At 37.9% G+C, this 19812-nt stretch overlaps 1 protein-coding gene across 4 annotated transcripts in view; it reads right to left on the minus strand.

Annotated features, from left to right (window-relative positions):
- Positions 1-11121, minus strand: part of LOC134534912 (protein big brother-like) — a 160202-nt gene extending 149081 nt beyond the window's left edge. For all 4 annotated transcript variants that reach the window (XM_063373632.1, XM_063373613.1, XM_063373622.1 and 1 more), the window contains exon 1: positions 10701-11121. In XM_063373632.1, the coding sequence (XP_063229702.1) occupies positions 10701-11111 (411 nt within the window). In that variant the 5' untranslated portion in view covers positions 11112-11121. The remainder of the gene's footprint in view (positions 1-10700) is intronic.
- Between the last annotated feature and the right edge of the window lie 8691 nt (positions 11122-19812).

The following is a 19812-nucleotide window of genomic DNA, read 5'->3' on the forward strand; positions in this document are numbered from 1 at the left end:
CGTCACAACGCGTCTCCGTCGCGTCACACACGTCGTACAAGTTACCTCGCTTTTAAACTATATAAGGAAACGGCTCCGATAGCAGGGGAAAAAAGACTTGAAAAATATGTAGACCCCCGGCTTTGGACCTGATTTTCGACAAGGGGTTTTATTAAACTACTGCCCATACTGTTAAAATTCATAAAACAGTTAATATTATAAAGTTCAACTTTGTCTCTGGGAACTTTTCGACGTGCGAAGAACAATAATAAATTAGATATAATGTTTCTTGTTTGACATACGACTTTCATCAACGTTTGTTTTGTTGGACATGTCTTGAGAGAAATCTAACATTCATTCGGGATAAATAGCCACTGAGCGTGAACTCATTTCGAAAATATCTCTTAGGTAAATTTAGTAAACAACACTGTTAAAAAATATTCGAATAGTATTGGCATGACCAATGCAAGAGTCAAACAATCTTTCGAAAGCATTTCAGTAGCGCACCCCCCGCCAAGCGATGGAAATTTAATATATTTCTCAAACACACTGTTAAAAATTTCATTAATTCTACTGACTTTTCAACGTAGAATTTATCTAAAAAAAAAAAACGAAGATTTCTTCGTAATTTCAGATAATAGGATCGTTGCAGAAATTGTCCTGTGTATCAACATCTGAAGTCTTCTATTTGTCGGTATGAAAAGGGTAAACGCAAATGTGGAAAAATGGGTGTTTTTTATGAGTCTTAACCAGATTTTAAATGTTTTTTTCTTATATACCAATATAACGAGATTCATATGGATTCATTTTCAAAGTAAATGGACTTTGTACCTGTAAATTTACAAAAATAACTGTAAATTTACGAAGATCCCTGGATAATTTTTAACCAGCGTTCTTCGTAAATTTACAGTGAACATTTTTAACGGTGTAGGCCACTTCACCGCTACCCTATTACTTGAATCTGTGTGTGAATATGCGAGTGACTGATTTAATGTAGTAGCACCTATTTTTTGATACTATTTGCTGTATGTTTAATCACTTTCCTTTTTATGAATGTCTATGCTTAATTTTTAAATTACTTTAAATTATTTATGGTTGAATCTTTTGTAATAGTTAAAATTTGAACATTAAGTTAAAATTTTAATTTGTTCTCTAAATATTTAGTCAACATCTGCTTATATCATGCTTATTTTTTAATATTCCACTATTTGATGTAATTGCAGAAAAGTGGTTAAGTGTAAGAAAAGGCGTACCGCCTTAACTTCACCACCAAAAAAGACGATAAACAAATAAAATAAATAAATAAGTATGTCGTGCCCACGAATATTGCCGGTCGAAAGCGATTGGCTGGTAAATTATTTAGCTCGCTTCACGACATTGTGACTCCAGCGCCGTTGTGATGCCGGGAGGTTTCGAAGAGCAGTAAATCACGACGCGGTTGGACACCCAACGGCGGAAAGCCATCAATTCCCGAGTGCACGAGTTGTTTGCCTCGCCTGAACACGACGGAAGAGAAAGTCCTTGTCGACTCGCCGGATAAAAGTTTTCTGGAAACGTCCTCGTACAACAGTCCTGGAGCTACTACCACGCCATTGCTGCGCACAGCAAGCGGAAGGTTGTCGGATGGTTTCGTCAGCAACGGCGAACGAGAAATCAATCATTACTCGAGCACACCCGTAACCGACATCCGAAAAGAGAAACAACTTGAAGCAAAGATTCCGAGTCTGTATTTTGCCGTTATTTATTTATTATCTTATACTCAGGTTTACTGTTGTGTGTGTGTCAGATAAACGAGAGAGTTCAGTCACACTGTTAAAAATTACAGAAAATTTACTGACTTTTCAAGCAAGAAATAAACGAAGATTTCTTCGTAATTTTAAATAACTGGATCTTCGCAGAAACTGCGGCGTCTTTCAACGCTAAAATTCGGCTTTTCCTTATAAACAGGGCAAACACACTTGTGGAAGAAATAGGTGTGTTTTTGCATATGATTCCCAGCCAGTGTTGAAGGTTAGATTATTCTTGTGGGTTCATGTTCAAAGAAAGTGAACTTAGGACCCGTCAATTTAAGTAGATAACTATAAATTTATGAAGATCCCTGAATAATTTTTAACCAGCGTTCTTCGTAAATTTAAGATGAAAAATTGTAACAGTGCACAAAAATATTTTTTTACATTATTCTAATCATACCCACGAAACTCTATGCTAGTAATACCTAATGTTTTTCAGGATCTTTTGCAGCCACGATCACAATGATAAAACTTTTCACACTAAGATTTACGAAGAACTCTGATTACAAACTATCGAGGAATATTTGTAAATTAATATCTTCGTATATTTACGACTACCAAATCTGCTTTTTTGAAAAGATAAGGTCAACAAAAGTCATTCTTGATATTTAATATAACCTTCCGAAACTTGTTAAGTCTACAGCGAAAACACTCTTTGTCCTTTCACACGCATGTTCGCCCTGTTGTACAAAAAATAACGCACTCGTTAGAATCGGGTGTAAATGCTATGAAGATATAGTAATATGAAATCATGAATAAATCATTTATTTCACACCCATTCTTCGTTGAAAATTCCGTAAATTTACTATATTTCTATAACGAATTTCTGGAACGAATCGGACCAGGAGATAAGGCAATCAAAAACCTAGCTGATTTCAAACACAGGCTTAAAAACGTCTTTGGAGCAAGCACCTATTTAGCATGATCACAGCGCGGCTATCCTACTGCTTGAATCTGTGTGTGAATGTATGAACGACTGGTTTAAATGTAGTACTGCTTATTATCTTGTTTTGGCAACGCCGGATTTTTTAAAGTGTTCATTACTTCCCAGCACGTGTATGCCTATGCTTAATTGTTTTGTTACCTTTCAATGATTATTTTTGGTTAAATGTTGTAATGGTTACCTCTTATCTTTAAACTTTAAGCTAGAGCTTTATTCTTCCGCTTTCTATCTTATTATCGATTCTATCATCAATTACATTTTTTCCGTGCTTAATTTTTATTTTTACAGTATAATGTAAAAGCATTAAATGTGGATAAGTGTAAGAAAAGGCGTATCGCTTCAACTTCGCCACCAGTCAAGACGATAAATAAAATAAATAAATAATATCCATAGTACGGTACACTTTTATTTTGATGTTTTCTTCGCCAATGCAGTCTTAAACCAAGACCAGTTTCAAAGCTGCGTCCAGTGAGAGAAATTATATTTAAGGTCTCCGCCTACCCGGACGCGCATACGGTGTGCAGAGCATCAGGAAAAACCACGCGATTTGAACTGCTCAACATATCAGAGTGGAGTCTACTTCCGAAAAGTATTTAAGAGTTCGCTGAGGGCCGATAAGTTGTTTGATTTCCGGATTAAGTTTTTAAACAGTATTTTTTAGAAGAGTTAAAATGGCTAAAATGCGTGTTTTCAGAGTAATTCTAGGCATAAAACAACCGGTACAGACTACTGAAAGCCCTTAAGGGACTTGCATTACACCTTTATCTTCATTTCGCCGCCCTTAAATGTTAAGGTCACCGAATAAAATAATTTCAAAGTGTCTTATGCACGACTAGAAGATAACGCGCCAGTTCAGAGCCTTGCACTTAGAGGCGATACCGCGCTAGAAGCCACAGTGAGCGTCGCGCTTATCATCCTACCTCACTAACACAGATACACCCCGACTAGACGGGCCTCTTAAGTTCTTTAGACGCTAACACAACCTGATATATCAACAAGTAAATATTGTTTCGACAGTCAATACTTGCGTTTCCAATTTTTTTCACACTCTACTTTCAGGCAATTTTAAATTTTCAAACGCTCAAGTTATTCAATTTACAGTACAATATAAACATGAAATGGCGCGTGCAGCAGCTGCGTGGGTATAAGAAACAGGACATGCGTGTAAATTGTTGCTAATAGATAGCGCCACAGACCCCTGAAAGGCCGCAAGAATGCATGTAAGGACGAGTGGTTGCATCGAAGATTCTTCAATGATCAGCGCAATCATTCAGAAGTTAACAAATACAGCCGAACACCTTCGGGGTACGTGTTTCAGCAGCTTTTAGGCTGAAAGTTCATTTAATGAGGTATTCGGAAACATACATGTTTCTGAGACAGGCTGCATGCACTCAAGAAAAAAAAAACGGAAACATTGTAATATTTCAACGAGGTTACATAAATGCATCTGGAATATTTTTGTATGGGGGCCAAAGTAAACTCTGTGTTGTAATCATCATTAGTTGCCCTTTTTTAGGCAGTTATATACCCTACTGTATTTTAATACTTCATACGAATTCGTAGGGAGCTCTCATCAGCGTAGCCTACTTGTTCTACTGACTCTCACTATCAAGACAAACATTTAAAGGAACTTTCCACGTATGTCTCGTATCCATTGACAAGATTCAATTATTTATGTAGGCCTATATATTTTTCTTTATGTGCGGGCTGATCACAGAATATCCAGTGAGTATAAATGTCAATTGGAATTCCACAGGTGTCCAAAACACCAACTGTAAATTAAAGTAGTTAGATAAAGTGCGAACTATTATTATAATAACTATATTATCTTGCTTTAAAGCAAACATATTTCATAAAACTGGTTCAGAATTATAATTTGTTGACAAAGAATTCGATTTTGAAGTAGTTGAAAACTCCCTCATGAACTTACATAAATGAGGATGGTTTGTTCTGAGTATCTATGAAAGCTGTTACACAATTTTCTATGCAGTTCAGTAATTTTATTGTTGTCTAAAGGTAAATCACGCATGTATGATTGACCGTCTTCGAGAATATTCACGAAGCATGCGATTTCATCAGTTTTATTTTTATTGTGTTCATATTTTATACAAATAATTTTAATTATGTGGTTCAAGATTATAACACTAAATTTTAATTCATATCAGCCACGCGTAAAAGTGTAAGATTTTTATTTCGATACGATTTTTGAACTGTAACACAGACCTGCACTTCTAAAAGTATTTTTGGTAGGACCTAACTCATTTTTACCAAATGGTTGATGTCTCATATAATTTTTACAGAATAAATAACACAGATAATTCACCTGAACCAATCAGGATATCAATTAAATTGCCTTCGAGGTATATAAAGAATAATTTATACATTTGAGTTTAAATTTGCACCCTCTGGTACTAACAAATAAGATAGGCTATTATTTCCAAAGAAATGCGTATAATTTATTAGCCAAGTATATTAATGTAATTTTGAAAACATATGAAGAAATAACCGCATCAAATAGCGAAAACCAACATCCCAATTTTGGTTTTGCCTTTAGGTTATCTAGACTTGTTACGCGCAGATTTAGGATGGCGTTTGAATATTTCCTTTATTTAGTCTGAGACTATTTTCAATTGATCCATTGTCCTTTAAATTCCCGTTAACATGTCCTTGTATGAGTTGAGTTCTCTTTTGTATTTTCCTCTGTTTTTCCTAATTTCTACAGGTAAGCCTCGTACTGCCACAAATCTTGTCCAAATATTAATTTGATTGTTCCTGCTTAATGTACATTAAGCAATTGAAACCTGTCAATTTTTTATGATAGTTAATGTCGTATTTGTTACTACAAATTCCTAGGGTATTTTGGAGATGAATCATTATTAACTAAATATTACAACCTACAGATATGTGAGATATGCGCAAATATTTTACAATTAGCCATTATAATTTTTTCTGCTCAGTAAAAAAAATATTTTTTTTTATACCAGCCACTTCCTTTCAATTATCGTTCGTAACTGTTTAAATGTTTGAAGATCAGAATCCGAATTAAATGGACCATGACTCTCCACTAAACTCCGTGACTGGCATCACCCTCCTACATTTACTAATTTATTCCTAACATGCTCGCTCTGAGAAACTGTCAGCAGTGCATTATTTATGTTGTTTAAAAACTCTCTCTACGCAATTTCAAGCGACCGGAAGCAAGATAACAATTTAAAGAGTCCCTCTGAAGACTATGAATGTCGTGTTTTCTTTCCTTCTACACTTTTAGATACTACAGTAAATTTACGGACCTTTCAAAGAAGAATTTAACTTAGATAAACTATAAGTTCTTCGTAATTTCTAATAACTGTATCCTCGTAGAAACTACGCCGAATTTCGACATTCGATTTGTATGTTTCGTTCTAAACGAAGGTAAACAAACACGTGGAAAAAAAAGAGTGTTTGTTCTCGATGTATACTTACCAGTTTTGGAATGTTTTGTTGTGCCAAGAATATTCTTTTGGATTCATGTCCAATGTAAGTGAACTCAGCGTCCGTAAATTTACGAAGATAACCGTAAATATACGAAGATTCCCGGATAATTTATAACCAGTGTTATTCGTCAACTGAAGGTGAAAATTTTTAACTGTATGTTTTGTGGCATCATCCAGTGCACTTGCTAAATCACGTATGTATGTAAATAGCGCATCCTGCCCTAGGAAAGGAGACATTGTTCATGCCTTAACAGCATGCGACAGCATGAAAGTGGCTTTCCATAAAATAATTAAGCTACGTGAGAAATGTTATCTGCAAAGGAATAAAAGAGATCGAGCAGAACAAGTAGTACTGGCTTAATACCTTCTTACATGAAGCGTGAAGGTCAGTTTAATGATCCGGAATTCCGGAGCTTGGGTCATAATTTTATGTTTAACGCGGTTGAACTTGTAGACGTTCTGAGAGCACGAACTTCAACAAAAAATATATAGTAGGTACATTATTTTTGCATAATTAGCTGGCAAAGTTTAATTTTTAAATTTTTTTTGTACAGTGTGGAATAAGTAAGTAAAATGTTTTGGGTTTAAAGGCAATACTGCTGGCTACTGTGTAATATGGTTTTTACTCTTTCAGAAATATTTATTTAATTTATTTCTATTTTATTTAACGTTTAAGAATCACAAAAATCTTGGGGATTTTAAAAGGCTAGGTAAAACACAATATATATTTTTTTCTGAAAGTAATTAAACCATATCACATAATAGCCAGTAAAATTTACTTTAACATAAAAAGTTATAATTTGTATTCTATTTCATTTTCCTTATCCATAATGCACGAAAACATTAAAAGTGCAACCATGCCAGCTAATTATGCAAAACGTAGGGCCTATATGATATAATTATTTTTTCATTTTGTGAAAGTTGAGCCGCTCAAAAAGTCAGCAAGTTTAACAGTAATTAACGTAAATATAAAATAATGATCTGGAATTGGGTTTACAGCCTTAAGGTGGTATTTTTCAAACCAAATAAATTAGTCATTTTAAATGTCGGTAGGATCCGTACCTCGACAAGCGAACAGTGATTGTTTCATAGGCTAAATGTTGTGTCATCCATAATTTAATTACAGCAAGCATACGTCATAACTTTAGAGTTGTAGGTAAATTAGTGTTTGGTTGGAGTTTGTAATATTCAACTTGTGTTCTTATTAAACTACAACTTTAATTATGTTTTCTACATGAAGTATGACGTATTATATTATCAACTCTATCTTTGATATGTTGAATTGTTTACTTTAAATAGACAATTCAAAGGTAGCCTCTTAAAAAAATTATGTGGCAGAGTAATAATTAAATATTATTAACAGGAGCTCCAATATTACAGCTCATACATATACTAAGTGTTCATAAAAATAACGTTATCGTGCTGGGAGACCGGGATTGACGTGATGTCTCCGCACACATGAGGCCTATCAAAGAAACCTTTAAGTTCGTAATTCCGTAATATGTGAATAAGTCAATCCCGTTTAAGTCATCGTTCATTTGTTCCACATATTTCGCAGTGCTCTCCAATAGCTACAATAAATAAATAAGCTGAGCACACGTACGAAATGCAAAACTTCGGGAAAAACCACGCGATTTACGAAAAAAACATTTAAGAACGCGCTTAGGGCAGGTCTGTTTCCGTATCTTTTGGAAAGTGAAAGTGACTAAAACACGTTTTTTTTTTCAGAAATGTTTTGAGACATCATACGCCCGGTAAGGATTCTTGAAAGCACCCAAGGGCCTTGTATTACGCCTTAATCTTCAATTCTCTACCATATAATGTTATGGTTAACGCTCATATTGCATAGTTGCCCTATGAACGTCGAGAAGACTGCACGCCAGTCCACAGTATTGCGCTAAGAGGCGATGCCGCGCTATAAACACAATCGAGAGTTGCACATACATCCCGACTCACTAGCACAGCTACACCTCTACTGTAGGCGGGCACCTAAGTACTGCAGATGACTGCATCGAACAGGCTACATATGTAGACCTATAAATTATTCGTTTTGATCAACACGCGTACTTTGTTTTTCTTTTAAATTCGTTAACACACCCACATACTAACGTAAGAAATTTTGTGTTTTAAGGATCCATCAATTTGTAGTTTATGCAATTTTCTTTTTTTTTGTAAAATCTGGCCAAGTCATGTGACTGAATTATGAGTCATGAAACCACAGACGTAGAACCGGGGTGTAGCTTCCCCTTCCCGCTTACTCTTGCAAAATTGTTACTATAAAAAGATTAACATAAAAAATTTTAAATATAATTTTATAGAAATATTTCTGTATATTTTTTTTGTGTTTATTGCATGTATACCTAATGGTCAAAATAAGGGCAGTAGCTACACAACATACAAGCACCTTATTCAGAGATGACTTGGTGCGAATCCTACAGATTTGTGCCCCTGCTTGAAACTGTTAGAATTGCAAAACAATTAGTGAACTGTAATTTGGCACACTTTCGAACCTCTGTTCCATACAGAATCTGTAACGGAGCCGTTCTTTACACAGTTTATCAGTGTAAGGCTGGGTTCACAATTAAAAAAATTAAGCGAGTGCATGGCAAGCCATGCACACGACCTGTGCACACGACCTGTGCGAACTGCGAAATTGGTTCACAATTGAATTCTTACTGTTAATTTCAGCCAATGAAATTTCGTGAACTATGCGACATCTGTTAGCAGTGTTAGTAAATAAACATAGCCTATTAACTTTCAAAATAACGATATTACTATTATTATCTCGACATTTTCTTACCACAATATGGTTAATAAATATATACATATTTCTAGTCCCGCCAAAAAAGCACCCTGCTCTTCTCTCATTGGCTGTTGTGCCATGCGTACGCGACCGAAATAAAATATATTCATTTCACTCCTATGCGCACGACCTCGCTCCCATGCACACGACCAACTTTCTGCTATTGTGAATCGTTAGGTTAGGAAACATGGCGTTCATATCCTATGCACACGACCTACTGTTACTGTTACTGTTATTTTTTCAATTGTGAACCCAGCCTAACTCCTCTCCTTGTTAGTAATTGTCCACACAGAGTCGCGCCTCTCGGGACGGCAGTGACTGCCGGGGGAATTGCGAAAGCGGGCGGAGGAGGCGGTATGTGGCGGGGCGGAGCGTGTTTTTCCCGCTACACGTGACGTGCGCCCGGTGACTCAGCCCCGCTCCGCCCCGCAGCGCCGGCAGTGGCTGGGTGTCATCATGTCACCTCCCCCCTGCTGGGATTACAGGTTATCACTCTGAGCTATTTGTTATGGATGGACCGCTACAAAATCCTGGGTTCGGATTCTTACCCGGGCATTTGTGCTTTGTGTTGTCCCATTTCCTCCAGTAGGCTACTTAAAAGTTATTTGTAAACCGTTCTCTGAATAGCTCTCCAGTATTCACTGGGCACATTAATAAGGATTATTTAACAAAACAAAGTTCAATTATTAATTATTCGACTACCTTTTCCGTGTTTAAAAAAAAAAATAGTGCCTGAATGAAACATCAATAAAAATATAAAATGATGCCCCAATTTGCGCAATAAATACTCTGTATCATCTCGAAAAAGGTAACCATAATAATAACAACCATAGCAATGTATTGTGCAAAGTTACAATCTCTTTCTTGTAGTATTATTACAAACTATTTATTGGTCACTGGTTTCCTAAGGAATCTATTGTAAAAGTTCTGCACACATTTAAAACAAAAAAAAAAATTGTGATTGGGCCGTCTTTAAAACATACATAGCCTACACTAATAATTACCAAGTCAGCTATTGTGATTTGATCATCCGCGACTTTGTGGCATTCTCGTGATATTTTAAGGCAATGGTGAATCTAGAGAATTTAGGGGAGGGGGGGGATAAATGAGAGCCTTATCGTTACACTGTCATGAATTACTCTTTTATTTTGATGTTCTTCCTAGTTTCTGATAACTGGATCTTCGTAGAAACACTGACGGAGTCTCAACTTACGAGCTCAGTTTTTTTTTCCCGTTGTGATCAAGGTAAACAAATATGCGCGCGCAAGGAAGTTTTTCTGCAGACGTCAACGAATTTCTGTACGTATTTGTTAACGCCCCAAGTTTGATTCAGCGCGAGTTCGTGTGCATGGTAAGCAGTCTCAGTAAACGCATCCGTGGATAATTCATAACTAGAGACCTGCAAAATTCGCGGTTTCGATGGCCTTCAGGATAGACTGCACATACCCCTGTACACTCGGGCAAATAACGCAAGTTCATTGGCTGCCGACTTATAAGATGTCTCAGCTGGTTTGTCTTTGATTCGATCCTTCTTTGGTTGAGGGTTAATAACTGGTTGAGATTCGTCCAGATGAACAGTAAGCCAATAGCAAAATTATCTAAGAGGTATATGTGTTTGAATTCTAGCCTATCACCGAATGAATCCGCGAATTTTGCAGGTCTCTATCCATAACCAATGTTGAAAAAATGTTTAATGGTAAACTGTAACTCACCTCGCTCTCCCGGCTGAGGCGGCGGAACAACTCGTCAGACTCGAACTTGGCCTTCTGGTCGGGCACGACGCGCGGCATCTTGAAGATGAAGCGCGGCTTGGGCTGCTCGTACAGCCCGATCGAGTCGAAGGGCAGCATGCCGGCGAGCGCCGCCGGGTCGTTCATGGCGTGCATGGCGAGGGCGAGGCGAGCAGACGGACGGAGGGAGTGAGAGAGCTGCCCGCGCGGCGGCTGGCGACCGACTGGCGCGCGCGCGCTCCGGGCCGGCCCCCCGCGACGCGAGCGCTCCTCGCGGCCGGCGCCCGAGGCTCGCCCGCTGCCTCGCCGCCTCCCCACTCCTCTATCCCGCACCGCGCCATGGAGGCCCGTCCCTGCAACGGGAAGCCTATGATGCACATAAAGTTCTGCCATTCCCGATTACACCCGAACCATTCACCTTCGGCCAACCTCGGGTTTATTTATATATATATATACTATACTAACCTAACTAACCGTCCATAGTGTTTTAAAGTGTTTTAATGTAGCTAACCTAACCGACCACTTTTAATATTTGAATTCATTTTTCCTGCGCAAAAATAAAACAAATCCCGAAGTTGGACGGAGGTGAATTGTTCGGGTGTAATCGGGAATGGCAGAACTTAATGTGCATCTTAGGGTCTCCCCCCTGTAACGACAAGGAGACGAATCTCACGGAACAGAGTTCTTACAACGGTGCGCAGACGGCGACGGACCCGTACGGATCAGCTCGGCAGTACTGAGACCAACAGAAGCCGAGCACTTGGCTGCGGTGGTAGCCATGTTTGTTCATGTTTTAAATACGTTCAAAATTGTTCCAAGTACAAGAATATCTAGTGTTCTATTATTTACTTAGTCGTTTATTTTTTTAATTATATATGTAAATTCTGCTCATGCTATAATCTTGAATTATAATATATAGCTATAGTTTAATCAAATTAATATATCGTAACCTTGAGATGCAATCTCATTGGTTGTCATTTGTTACGTTTCCGTGCCATTGTGGAACGGGCCGCAGGCCGGGTTTTATGAACTACGCACAGCGGCGGACACAGCATAGAATTTTTGTCGAGGGCGGATGACCGGAGAGATTTAGGCGGTGTGGAATACCTCCCAGTTAAATAGGAAATCATAATTAAAAAACAAAAAAAAAAGCCATTTAAATAATGTTTTACCGCATTTATGAAGTATTAAAAAGTAAAAATATTATATTGTATGCTACAGAGTAAAGTAGACTTACACATTTTTACAAAATATAACCAAACTTACTTCAATGTAGGTACGGTTTGAAACAGATTATTTTTTTATATCACTCCAGGTGTTTTTTAGTTGTATAATTTTGTTGTCCCCATCGCTGCTCCGATAGGACCGCCAATGACTACGTAAGAGAGCGGCTTCGAGCCCCGGCCGCAACTCGCATATTAATCAACATTAAACTAACTTCATAGTAAATCGGCATCCTTTATATAATCAACATCGTGACCCAATTCTTGCCAATTCACAAGTGCTAGTGCGCGGCTTCCCGCGGCTTGGAAATCTCCGCGGGTCCTTGGTTCGATGCCAAGTTCTGGCAGTCGGACCCAGAGACCGGTGCTGGTTGTGATGACAATACAGTTTGTGATACACACACTATAGAAGAGTTGTCTTTTCAAGCAACTGGTCTCAGCCTATTTTTTTTTAACGCAAGAACGCAAAAAAATAGGGGGAAAATGACGTTTTCAAACACCTATATAGGTACACATTCATTTATTTATCGCAAGTGAACAACTTCTGAAAAATATATTTTTCATCATATCGACATAGGATCGGTTAAGTAAATTTAATTTTAAGTACAAATGCGAAAAGGAAAAAAAAAATAGCTGGCACTTTACAGGATATTTATTAACTAAGATATTGGTTTTTTATAGTGATCCATAAAATAAAAATTGCTATGTTATATCGTTTTTTCTACCCGTGCGAAACCAGATACCGCAGTTAGCATTAAATAAAAATAATGAAAGCAAAGAAAGGACGGGAAAGAAACGGGAAAATGCTAGACAACCGCGGAAACTGGGTTGAACAGGTGTAATGTGTTTGGACACTTTCTGAGGTACCTAATGTTAACTACGTGTCTACGACTTTCCTGGCCAGAGAGTGGCTAGTGTGATGCAATCTCGCCCAGTCGTGGCACGCTATAGACATACTCGCATTCTAAGAGGACAAGAGTTCGAAACAGGTCATTCTGATTGCGGTGTTCAAAGCCGGGGTGGGGGGGGGGGGGGGGTAAGTCTGTGGGGTCTGGAACCCTCCCTTCCCGGATTAAAAAAAGAAAATGTGTGAACATATAATAAGAAATTCATAGCAACTCAGCTACATGAGGTTACAGAGAAATTACTCTGGAGGGATTGTTTCAGTCCTCAGTGTTCCCTCTCCCACCCAGCCCAACATGCCTCACACACAGAAGCGGCAGGTATGCTGTTTAGCTCGCGTGTTATTTGTAAGCACGTTCATACAAACTTGAAATGTGTGCTCCATGTATTACAGAAAATTAATATGTGAATTCATGACTTGTTTCAACGAAATCATAAATCAATTGACTTAAGATAAAGTAGTAATAAATTTAATTTAAAAAAAAAACCAAATATTTAGTTTTATTTTCTCTGGCAAAATAATTAATTCAATTTCTATGTGTAAACGCTGGACTTGTAAAAGTCTACTGTTCCTTGGGATTTTAGTGTGAAAATTTTGTTTTAAAACACAATTATAAAGAAAACTTACTTATAAAAAATTATATACAGTAATCGATGTACTAGACCTCCTCTTTCTCAAAATCCTGGCTACGACCTTGCGATTTTTTATGTTGATTCCGTTCTCCTGGCCAATTCTGGAGAATTAGGGGAGGGGAGATAAGTCTTACTAAGCTTTATTGCTGATAAAAATTCAAAATATAATAAAACACGCTATACTTTGGGGGGAAACGCTTTGACTATTTATGTTGTCAAAAGAAATTACTATGCTTACTTAGCAGGTTATAGTTATTTTAAAAGATGGCTCATTCAAGCAAATTACTTGCAAAGTTACCATAGTAAAATTTTCAATCTACAGTAAGAATAGTCAAATTAATAATTTCTCAAATGGCAGAAACACAAGCTAATGCGCAATAAGTCGAAAGTTGGCCGATATTTGTGTTAGCGGTTTTATTTTGCTTCTTGAGTAATTTATGAACGAGTAGGTATTTGAAAAAGTCGTTGTTTAACTTTATTCATCTTGCGTTGCTTGTGCTCATGCATTTATTGCGTAGTTTATAACCGTCCTACAATGACACGTAAACGGTGACGGATCACCCAAACGGAGATGGATCTCACGGAATAGAGTTTCTACAATGGTAGGTACGAAGACGAAGACGAGCCCGTACGGATCAGCTCGGCAATGCTGAGCTCTTCCGTTTACGTTGTTCCGTGCGACCAATAGAAGCCGAGTAATTTGGCCGCGGTGGTAGCCATGTTTGTTTATGCTCTATGTATGTCAAAATTTGTTTCAAATTCAAGGGTAGGTATATATATAGTGTTCTTTTATTACTTGGTGGTTTATATTTATTAGCTATACTAAATGTAAATTCTGACCGTGCCATAATCTCGAAGCATAATAGATAGTTTCAAATTAAATTATTATTTGGAAACCTTGAAATGAATTCTCATTGGTTGTCATTTATTACGTTTCCGTGCATTGTGGAAGAGGCAGGCGAATGTTCCTGGAGATCCGCCTACGTTTCCGTGCCATTGTACAACGGGCCTAAGAGACTCGACGTGGCCATAGAGTCGGTAGGAAATAGATAGACGACGCAGCTGAATGAGGGAGGGCAGAGATGCTCGTAGCGGCGGACCCAGCCGGCATATAACCGTCGAGTGCCGGCGGGCGGATAAAGGCGGCTCGGGATATCCGATTACGACGTAACACATGTGTCAAAACAGCCTGCGCAGTCACGGCTCGTATTTAAATGCAAGCAGTGGGAAGGGAAGCACCCTTGTCCCCCCCCCCTTCCACCTCTTTTCACATTCATATCTGTAATCCTTGTGTGTCGTCCCTAAAGCCCTTTTCACGAGGGCGAGTGAAAAGGAGGGGACAGAGATTTTTTTTTCTTCATGCGAGCGAGCGTCAGGATTCTATACACTGTACATGATGAACCCCTCCCTTCGTTTTAGCCGCGCGGCGCCGCCCCCCTGCCGCTCTGATTGGTCGCCGGGCGGGAGGGCGGCCGGCCAATGGGGTGGCGAGTTTCGATTGCTTCCTCCCTCCCCGGATGGGGGGAAGCGAGGCGGGTTTCATACGTGCGGGAGGAGGGTAAGGGGGGGATTTACGAATCGCGCGGCGGTGAATCACGTCATATTAAAAAGTGTGTGTGTGTGGGGGGGGGGGGGGGGGGGGAAGGGTTGGGGAAGACAAGCGTTGCTCGCACAAAGCATGCAGCATCTGTCTGACATGCGACTGGTGCACGACGTCCATCACATTTGCAAACGGTTTTGGAACAGCAGAGCGGAGGGGAGGGGGGATAGTTACACGCCTGTGACACGGAACTCCAAGCACTCATCTCGTCACTGCCGGCAACAATAACCCGGCGTCGGGCCTTTCTTTTCCCCGGGCATTGAAGAGTCCAGAGAGCCGCTCTCAACACACGCGATAATGGCCTACCATTATCTCGGCAAACAACATTCGACACAGTTATCTCCCTTTTTTTATCCCTCGCCATACCTTCCATCTTCATTTTCCCAACGCGCAAAACACAATAAAAGCAAAAAGATAAATATATATCGTTTGTTAAAGCACAAAATTCGCAAGACGTTGCCACCACTAAAACACCTTGAGATAGTAGAAATGTAGAAACAAATTTTTTTCTCGGGCTTCTTTCTATGATTCATGTTTATCTTGGAAACTGTAAAATTATCAGTAATTTGATTGTAAAAGTGTTAAGTATTTGTTTTCATTGTGCGAAAGTTTAAAAAAATAAAACTTAGGTACCTATATCTAGGTCTTACACGCAATAAAAAATAAGTCATAACATTCTACAGGCTACCAAGAGAGTACGCATAATTTCATATCTGGCCCGGGATGGAAAAAAAAAGGGGGGAGGGAGAGAGATAGAACCACACTTTGCCTGTTGTTTATGATTTCAAATTCTTTCTATTTGTTGGTGAGAGTTATTTGTACTTTTTTTTTAAGCCGGAACGCAAGAAGTTGAAAGTTTTTTAATGCTCGCGTTGCATTTTTGCGTCTTGCGTTATTTATAAACGAGTTGTGGTTGCATCTTGCACTTCATTCGTTTTTTTTTTTTGCATTTCTTGCGTAGTTTTCAAAACCTGCACAGGCTTTAAAAAAATGTGTTCGTCTCTGACATGACTTATTTTTTGGCTGTGAAGGAGGATTATTTACGCTGCCCTCTTGGACGTTTTAAAAAATTGTCCACCAGCTTGTACGTAGCTCTGTATTTTTTTTTTAATTCATTGCTTGACTAACTAAAAGACTTAACTTTGTACCGATGTTGAATTCAATGTTCTTACCTAATGTTCACTATTAGAAACTGAAGCCGCGCTCATATAGGCCCTACCTGTACTAATAGGCTTAAGCGTATGCCTCTGGGCCGTTTCAAGAATCTCGGAAAGACATTATTAAGTACAGGCATTTTTCGTGAAAAAAAAAAAATGTATATCTGAACGCCCATTATATTGCAACAAGCTATACCCATACCAGCTGTTTCTTCCTTGTGATTGGCGGCCGTCTGCGAGAGAAGCCAAAACCTTATTTAGCCACGCTTTTGCTTCCGCACTGAATTGTTGTGATTGGTGTACTGACAACCCGAAACTCATCCAATCACGAAACACAGACGATGCTACAGTGATTTAACTTCCAGCTTGTCTCGGAATTTTTTCGCGAAAAATGCACGCCCTTAGATATTATTATTTGGTGAAAGTCAATATTGCAAATGTTTGTACATTTCAATGAACCTCGTCAGACATTCCTGAATATAGATAAACAACCGACAGAATCAAGTGCCACTCGGAGAGAAAGTGACATGTAGCATCGGCCAATGCACGATAGCCTATATCGACTTGACTCTGCACACATTTGGAGACTAGCCTTTAAAGGACCATTTACTTTCGTACTACACAGAAGAAGAAAAAGTTATGTTCTGTTCTTTATAAAAGATTTATTTGGAAACCAGTTGCCAAGAAATAGTTCACAACATTTAGCACGCAAAATGTTAGTAATGCATTCCATTTATGAAAGTTACCCCGCTACTAGAGACAGTGGCTGGAAACAGTTTGTGTCCGGAATACATATACATACATGTATATCGTAGCATGACGGACATTAAGGAGCTGTGTTTATGTTGATGTAGGTGCGGGCAGTTGTTAAACCTGCTGCCCGACTTCCATATTTAAAACACAATCTTCAGATTTTAAGTTGTACACTTTGTAAACTGTGGCAATTAAAGTAAAACGTCCTTTAATTATATTATCGTTATGTTATATGAAAATATATTTCCTCAAAAATAAAGGTGGTATTAAATTTTTATCTCTTGTGGTGTTTGATGACATAGGCTACATTATTTGTCCAGCATTCACATTTATGTGCTTTAAGTTACATCTACTGTTGTTTTAGTTTGATTAATAGTTCTATGTTTTCTTCTAAATACCATCATTAGTGTTTACATTACTTAACATTCAGTGCCCCTGATATTAGGCAACTTTTCAAACCCACTTCTGCACACCTGCCAGGCGTCAAAGTATTTGTCCTAAACTTTATACCTACTCATTTTTTTCTCGAAAACGTTGGGGTAAAGAGTAGTAGGACAAAAAGGCGAACATTTTAGATACTTTTGACAGGTATCAATAATCAGCCTTTAAAAACCGCATTATTCCTCCGTGTCACATTTGTTTTTTTAAATAAGGGTGTTACCCTAATGTATTTAATAATTAACTTCAGAGACAAGATTTGCAGAGTTTGTAGAACTTTGATTAATCAGACATATTTTTTAAGTCTCTGAAGTCATACTACTTTAAGGCATGCAACAACTTCATGACAAACAACCCATCAAGAAAACTAACAAGGCGAGAAATGCTGAGAAATGCTGAGTGCTGCCTGGAACAAGTCAGCATCAGTTGTAAAATGACATCTCTGCATTTAGAGCTACTGGAATTATACATTTCAACACTAATGTAATCCCAGAATATATTTTTCTTACAAACACCAATGGGCAGAACCTAACTTCAGATGGGACCCAGCCAGAAACTGAACATGTTGATATGCCGACTGAACAAAGTGTCATCAGTTCTAGAACATATTTTGTAGTAAATTCAGGAGAGAATATTTCATCTTTCCAATGGACTTCTCTTCCAGGGACCTCAACAGAGAACATTTCACCGTCCCTTGGGATTTCCGATAGTGAGATTACGTAAAAGGATGCAATGTTGCTACACCTGAAAAGATACCGCAAAACATTTCGTCGAAAGAGTTAACACCCAGTAAAATGTTGTGTGATATTTCTCCAGTGGCCTTGGTAACGAAAGCTAAATTAGTACGACGAAGAGGTAAACCAGCACATCTAGCCAAAATTATCAACTCTCCTGAAAACATAGCAGTGTTAAAGGAGAAGAAAAAAATGAAAAGAAGAGAAAGAAAAGAAATTGAACAAAAGAGCGGAACGAGAAAAAAGCAAACAAGTAAAAGAACAAAAACAAAAAGAGAAAAGAAAAGGCCAAATTTAACATCAGGAGGACACATCATGCAAAAGAAGAGGAAAATCAATTTTTCTACGAGAAGAGGAAGAAGAAATAAAGGTTATTCAAGTCGGCCTCATTCATCGTAAAGTGAAGACTCTCCAGTTCTAAATGATGAAAGTGACGATGGTCTACCAGAAAAGTGGAATGAAAATGAATGTGTTGTTTGCGGAGAAGATTATAACGAAACACAAAAGTGCGACGAGTGGTTTCAGTGTGTAGGCTAATGTGTCATTATTGGTCAATCAATATGAAAATGGTCAGTCAATATGAAAATGTGTGTCACGAATGTGGAAAAAAAAATTACTAAAAGGAAGGCGTAGGGCAGAGTAAAAATTTGATTTGGAAACACAATATTTTAAAAATTAGATTTTAGTTTGATTGATAGTTAATTGTAATTTTTAATGCCGTTTTCCTTTTCACCTGAATATAGTTAGTAAAATAATATTTTTACTATTGTTTTAAAATCATATTTATTATTTTGTTACTGTCCCTAGCAATGCCTTTATTGTATTAAAAAAGTTAAAGTGAAATGTTGTATTTAGCAAACTATGATTTTCAAATAAAATTTTATAATTCCTGGTCCATCTATCCCATACCATGTGGACCATCTCACCCATAGGACTGTGGGATAGATGGACCATGCAACCTTTTTTTAAAGAGTTTAAGTTATACAAAATATTCAGATTCAACATATTTATGTCCCAAAACGTAAAGGAAACATCACTGCGCTTCATTTGGACTAATAATATATGTCGTTGAACACAAATATTCGGAATAATATATAAAACAAAAAACATGGTACATCACTCCCGGAACTACCCTATGTCAAATTATGTGTAGATGATGGTGGATGTGTGCCGAATTTCTTTTAGTGAAGTGTTAATTCAGGATTGATAATTCAGTGGTAAGTAGTAAGCTAAAAAAGAACATTAAGTATGATACTTGAGTATGATCATTGTAGGTCTCTTAGTTCAAAGGTAATGGTGAATAATATTATTATTGTGTGTATTTTGACTCTGCAATTCAGATAATTTTGATATATATGCTCGACAGTGGTGTTTTTGGACGTTTTGCAGACATGGTTTCTGTATTAAAGGCTTCTTGATTTGGAGATAATTAGCCCTTATGCTTATTGCTGTATTGTTACTGTATGGGATATAGGGTAGGCCTATATTTAATCCCACCAAAAACATTTTGTAAAAAAAATTAGCCAAGTCTCGATGGAGCTGCTTGTTTATCTCTAAAAAGTAATGAGATCTAGACAAAGTCGTGCCAAGTCTAAGGTTCCTTACTGCGATTTCTTTATTACCTATTGTAGTTAATGTTGTGTGACTTGGCCG

Source organism: Bacillus rossius, chromosome 1 (assembly GCF_032445375.1).
Source record: "Bacillus rossius redtenbacheri isolate Brsri chromosome 1, Brsri_v3, whole genome shotgun sequence".
NCBI classification, from domain to species: domain Eukaryota; kingdom Metazoa; phylum Arthropoda; class Insecta; order Phasmatodea; family Bacillidae; genus Bacillus; species Bacillus rossius.